The 6,822-nt window shown below is 33.5% G+C and overlaps 1 protein-coding gene across 1 annotated transcript; it reads right to left on the bottom strand.

The window, feature by feature from the left end:
* Positions 1–1,707: 1,707 nt before the first annotated feature.
* Positions 1,708–3,793, bottom strand: LOC125814144 (probable carbohydrate esterase At4g34215). Its single transcript, XM_049493601.1, has 2 exons — positions 2,883–3,793; positions 1,708–2,292 (listed from the first exon to the last, which is right to left on the bottom strand). Exons 1-2 carry the CDS (start codon positions 3,759–3,761, stop codon positions 1,993–1,995), a joined length of 1,179 nt encoding a protein of 392 aa, XP_049349558.1. The 5' UTR covers positions 3,762–3,793; the 3' UTR covers positions 1,708–1,992.
* Positions 3,794–6,822: the final 3,029 nt, after the last annotated feature.

Consider the following 6,822-nt stretch of genomic DNA (forward strand, 5'->3'; position numbering starts at 1 on the left):
TTGTGGGGAAATTAACTTGATTAGAGCTCGATGTGAGAGGAAGTGCAGCAGTGTAAAGTCACCAGCTGCTTAGAACTACATATATTTTTTGTATGTGCTTTCCAAACTGTATAAAGATCAGCTTTGGTTGTCGGTTTAGGTGGAAATTTCTTTAGATTAGTAAGACTTGCACACAAAGCCGCTGGCCTTCTTCTCAACATAAGCACACGCAAATAGTAACTCCGGGGTCTCTCTAGTCTCTATACGTCTCAAGGGAACACTAGAATCAGATAAACTAATACGCTATAGGAAAAAAACAAAATTTATACCCTCTGCATACATTCACTTTTGTTTGTCTCTTATATTAAAAATTAAAAAAGATATATTTTCACTTTTAATATATCAAGAGAAAACATATTTTTAATTACACATACTTCAAATTATTTTTCAAGACTCAAAAAGATTATACATCAATTAATATTGGTAATTGGGACAAAATACTCATTATTACATATTCTTTAAACTGTTTTTCAAGACTTAAAAAAGACTATCTATCAATTAACATTGATAATTATAATAAAATACTTATATTAATTATTATTTTAAAGGGACATACAAAATTTAAAGTAGTCGAGTAAAAATAAATTGAGAAAATAGTGACTCTGGTGAATGTTGCCATCACTCAACCCCCTTGCTTTTATAGAGGTGTAATTGGATAAAGTATAGGATGCTCATGCGCAATAAGTCATAAATGACTCATTTGAGTTGCAACGCCGTTAAGGAAGGGGATTTTTATATACTATTTTTACTTTAAACTATTGAGTAAATGGTTATGTTAATTAATCTTTGAAATAAATACATTGCCTTCATTTTATTTTATTTAGCTTCTTTATTAAAAATATATTTTTTATTTTATTAGTTCATTTTAGTAAATTAAGAAAATTTTACTACTACTTTTTTTTCTCATACTATCCTTGTATCGAGTTTTTACGCATCTGATGAAAAAGTAGTACGGTTTAGGCGTTTACTCATGGCCACCGACAGGGGCAATTACATGATGCATTTGAGATTGTAAAGGAAAAAAAAAAAGATTCTCCCTTAGAGAGTAGTATACAACTAGCGCAGATATTTCATTTTGTCTGCTGCCGTTGAAAAGATAGTTTTGATTTAAATGTAGTAGGCATATAACGTGACTCATGTGCGCTTGTTAGGGAGCACGGTGGTAGTTACGACCTTATTAAATCTACTCCCTCTGTTACTATTTAGTTGTCCGGATATGATTTTGCATAATTCTTTTTAAAAAAATCAAGAATGTAATTTGATTGGTACATTCTTTATTAATTTTTTAAATCTTTGTCTATTTACTTGCTATTAAATTCTAGAATAATTAATGTGTTGGATAAAAATGTAAAAAAGTAATTAGTTCTTTGTTTATCGTTTAAATCGATAAGTATAGTTATTTTCAGTATATATGACAATCAAACAAGGACCACGAAGTATTCTCTTTGTCTTACTTCATGCCACTTTTTCAGTTCTTTTAAATAGTTTGAAATGCTAAGTATTTTGACTTATAGTATGTAGTTTTAAAATATATAAATTTTATTTTTGATAATTATATAATTTAATATTGATACTTCTAATCGTATCACATCTCTTGTTTGAAGTGATAAACGGATTATAAAGTATCTTCTACCACGGAGAAGCATAATGCCTTCTTGCAATTTTACAAATAAATACATTTATATACTATGTGTGCAGGTGAGGTATACATACATCAAGACTTGAGCTTTATGAAACATGAAATAAATCTTTGTCTTTGCCTTCTGGCCTTCTCTGAGGTTTGAGTATCATCTACCTATGAAAACTTTGTACTCCAGTTAACTACTAGTTGATTTGGTACAGTTCCAATCTCTGGTTTGATGACTTTTTGAATGAATCGAGGCAACCATGAACCAAATAGACGGGGTTCCATCTTAATCCCACGATGCCATGTTTAAATCTCCGATCTCTGAATTACCTAAACGGACCAAGTAGAAGATCCAAAACAAAATTTGAGCAACGTCTCGGGGCATTACTAGTCACTGTCTCTGTCTGAACTGGGAGAAGAACTGCCTGAGTAGTCTGATGAGTCTGAAGGAAGGTATCAGCCAGCATTTGACCAAGCTGGACTTGTGCTAGTGTGGTAATGTGGACATAATCCATCCCCACAGGTAGCCCTTTGGCATCAACAGTTCTTACATTTGGAAGATTAATACTTAGTTGAGCTTTTCTAACCTGCTCCATATAAGATCCAATAGATGATGCCAATGCCACCTAAACACACACCAACCAAATAAAATTAGCCAAATGTATTCAAATTTGCCTCAATAAAAGTGTGGACCACTCTTAACTAACACCAATAATGACATTAAAAAGAGTTGTACAGAATTGAATTTGAAGTCCTAAAACCTACTCCCTCCCTTCACTTTTACCTATACACAATAGACTTCGTACACCTCATAAGGAATGAACGGACAAGTAAAAAAGAAAATTTATTTTTAATATAGTAGACAAGTAAAAGTGAATGTCATGTGTATGTGGCTTGCTGATAAGGAAAGAGAGCAACCACTGTAGGATACCTTAAATTTTCATGTGGTACATGAATAGAGACTGACCAGCTTCATCCCAGAAATTGGAAAAACAAAAGTGATAGTGAAAGTACGAGAGTCAAATCATTTATTTCCGTGTCAATTCAAGAATTAATAATTAATAAAGTTGCAACTTTTTATAATTAAAAAAAAATACTACAAGTAAAAAACTGTTCCATTCCAAAATACTAATAATTGTCCTACTTTTGACACACAATAATATATTTTTGCCAACTAGAGTAATATAATTTGAATGAGTAAAGATATTTTTTTTACCTGAATCACAGGCAATGTAGGTGACTGTAGATCACGGAGCACATTCTTGAATAATCTCTTCAGTCTAAATCTGTACAATTTGGCATCTTCAAGAGTCTCTGTATCACTCTCACCTTGGTACCACAACAAAGCTTGAAGTTTTCCACCTCCTTGCAAAGCAGCTTCTGTTCTCCTTATCATATGATTATACAGAACACCGCCACGAGCCCATTCGCTTATATTTGTTCCTCCAATAGCACAAGGCACCAAACCAATCACTCCAATACTTGGATCTCTTTTCAGAACTGAATTGGCAAATGACATACCTGGCCCAACACCACAAACTTTACCCAAATCTATGTCTTGGTGAAGTGGTTCTTGCGCCTCAATCCATTGAAATCCTGCATTGAGTCTGAGGATGCTTGGGTTAGATTGACATTCTGGTGGAATTACACCATCCCATGTCTCATTAGCCAGGCCATTTTGGCCATGGTTAATGACACCACCTCGGCCGGACATGTTGCTTTGTCCGGCTAATATGAATATGTTTAGGACCTGTGAAGTTGAAATATTTGCTAGATCTGCTGTATTTACCCACCTGATGTGTGTTAGAAGTATTAACCAAAGAAAGGGAATCATTGTTTTCTTGAAATTGAGGAAAAATTGTGACATCAAGCAAGTGATCTGCCCATAAGAAGGAATATAGAAAGGGCAAGGTGGAGTGTGAAAAGGTGAGAGGAGGTTGCTGCCTAATTGGCCCAATCTTAAAGCAAGATGTGTTGATTTCTTTATTACAACTGTATTGGGATTTTTTCTTTTAAAACCCAAACCTACTACTTTAATTTTCAGCTGTTGAATAAGACTAGGAGACAAACTTTTTGGTTGTTCAAGTTTCCACATCTAAGCATACGTCAATTCCACCTATTAATCTACTACTGTTTTCATGAACACTTTATATCATCATTGTCCTTAATTATCACTTTCATTTCCATATCCTAGTGTTAAAAAGTGACTCATAACGTTGGTCTAGGTGTCTTTTCCTTCCATTAAAATAAGGCAACAAAAGTTAAGCCAATATACACAATTACTGTAATTCACAGCAGTTGGAATTAGATGCCCCTCCAAATCCTCCAATAGTGATAGGTTCTATAGGAACTGGACGATCCTATTTGGTCAAATACCTAGCGACAAACTCCTATGTTCCTTTCATTACGGTATTTCTAAACAAGTTCCTGGATAACAAGTCTAAAGGTTTTCTTCTTGATGAGATCAATATTGATGATTAACCAAACACAAGTAACAAGTTCGTCAGTCCTTCCTTAAAAGAGATTGCAACTTTACTAGCAACACTTATCCCCAAAAATGAAAAAAGAATAACCATCTTTTACCCCATGGTCACTAACTTTACCAATCCTTGAGGGAAAAGAATATATTAGATAGAAACAAGATTTTAACGGGAGGTTTGTGCACAAAGCATCCCGCATTAGCATGGTCTAGAGAAGGGCCGCACCTGTGATGTAGATCGTCTTTTCTAATGCAAGCATTAATGACTACCTCCACCCATTTTAAAGTTAAAAAGAAAAAAGTTTCTCCACCTATTTATACTGGTGAATCTCTTTCTAGAATCAAGATCTATTCAGAGCATTCAATTGGAAGTAAATAGAAAATGAGAAATTCTAGAAAACACTGATTACTTGCACGAGCAAAATGGAAATAATAAAGTAAAGCCAATGCAATCTACTGCTGCAACATTTACAACTATAACACTAGAAAATACAAATACAGAAGCATTGCATTATCGACGATGCAGTCTAACAAATCAGAAATATGTTCCACTGCGAAAGAAAATGATTCTCATGCCAGATAATGAAGATTTGAACATTGTTCTTCTTCAGAAGATTCCAAACAATTACTATCCACAATCAGAGCACCACCTAATTAACCATAAAATCATGCAATACTTTCACAAATCTGCAGTACATCTTCATCATACTGTTAGAACAAAACGAAAATACTGGATGCAACAATATTGAATTATTTGGTACATGAAGCCACGATCTGATAGATACACACGGAAGTCGATCAAATCTCAGTTCTCAAGTACTGCTGCATCTAAAGGTTGATATCAGATACTTCTAGAATCTAACACTAGCAAACAAGTATACTTCAATGAAGAACAAAATGTGAACAGTCAACACAGAACTATTGAATAGAGCAACAAAATGAATCGAACAAAAATACTGGGATCAATTCAACGCCAGCAACAGCAGCAGGGTCCAAACGGAGAGTAAAACGATAACTTGAATCAATAATTCCGTAACACTGCAGAGTTTGAGCCTCTTGTTCTTCAATTTTTCCTTCACTATCTCCATCTTCAATTCCACCACCTCTTTCAAATTCTCCTCATTCTGAAATCATCAAAAATCAAAAACTTCAACAACAAAAATTTCCGATCTATATATCATATAATAATCAAACGCATGTAAAACAGAGTGAAACGAAAAGTGATTGATTACCTTGTTTTGGTTAAGATTCGCATAATCGAGAGTAGTATTTTTCAGCAATGAGATGAGAATTGCAGATTTAGCACATTGAATTGCGACTTTAGGCTTGAGAGCTTCAGCTATTTCTCTTTCACTTGTGATGTCCTCCATTTTCTCTCTGTTTTCGCGCTCGAGAGAGTGTTCTGTTTCACGTGAACCTTATGATTGTAAAGAGTATTTTTCCCTCGCAACAAGTACTCTATATACTGTGAAAGTTGCATTTTTGTTGCGTCTGAGAAATTTTTGAAACTCAAATTTGCGTTAAAAACTTGCTTATTTTTATAATATCCGAATATTTTTTATTTCTTTTCTGGTTAGGAAATCATGTATGGCCATAAATTTTTGGAAAATTCCAATATTCATATCCCGGAAGTTCCCCAATTTTTCGGACACATCCATTCGTCTAATACATTGCAAATGACACATTAGTTAATCATAGAGACGTATCCGATAGAAAATTTTTTGTAATTTTTTAAATAGCAGAAAATTTTAGAGATTATGATATTTTAAGTTGTATATTTCTATATTTTAATACTCCTTTTGTCCCTAATTACTAGTCAACTTTTGAATTGTCTCACTTATTAAAAGAAAACAATGATTGATATAATGAATTTACCATTTTATCCCTATTAATTATGAAGTGAGTGAATTAAAAACTTACAATTTTCAAGAAGTTTTATCTTTTTCAAAATAATTAATTAAGGGTATAATAGGTAAAAAAAAGATTTGTCCTTTCTTAATTTGTCAAAATAAACAAGTAATTAGAGACAACTAAAAAAAATGATTAAGTAATTAGGGACGTGTGTACTGAAGAAGGCCAAAAACACAAATATCCTTGCTTCTGCCTTCAAAATGAGACCCATTAAACAGCCATGCGCCTACTACTTCCAGGCAAGTTTATCGCCCTTGTTTTTCTTATTTTTGTGTTGGGTCAAATATTATACACTAATCTCCGCCCTTGTTTTCAATATTACATACTAATCTCCGTGTTTTTCTTACTTCTGTGTTGGGTCAAATATTATACACTAATCTCCGCCCTTGTTTTCAATATTACATGCTAATCTCCGAGGTTGAGTTTTTCATCGCCCTTGTTTTTCTTACTTTTGTGTTGGGTCAAATATTATACACTAATCTCCACCCTTGTTTTCAATATTACACACCAATCTCCGAGGTTGAGTTTTTGACTGAAAAGCTGTGATTTTGGGATTAAGCGTATCTTGTACAACTAAGCTGTGATTTTGGGATTAAGCATCGTGTTCACCTCAAGGTCCTTTAACTTCTCATCACTTTGGTTTGAATCGAGAAGAGCTTGACTCTAGACATAATTGTTATTTTCTATATAATTTGTTTTAGTTGGAGATGCTACTTACTCGTTTACCCATAACGTGCATGCTTAAAAGTTAAAACAACATTAATAG

This window comes from Solanum verrucosum, unplaced genomic scaffold, assembly GCF_900185275.1.
Source record: "Solanum verrucosum unplaced genomic scaffold, falcon-dt-bn FXZP01000230.1, whole genome shotgun sequence".
In the NCBI taxonomy this organism is placed as follows: Eukaryota; Viridiplantae; Streptophyta; class Magnoliopsida; order Solanales; family Solanaceae; genus Solanum; species Solanum verrucosum.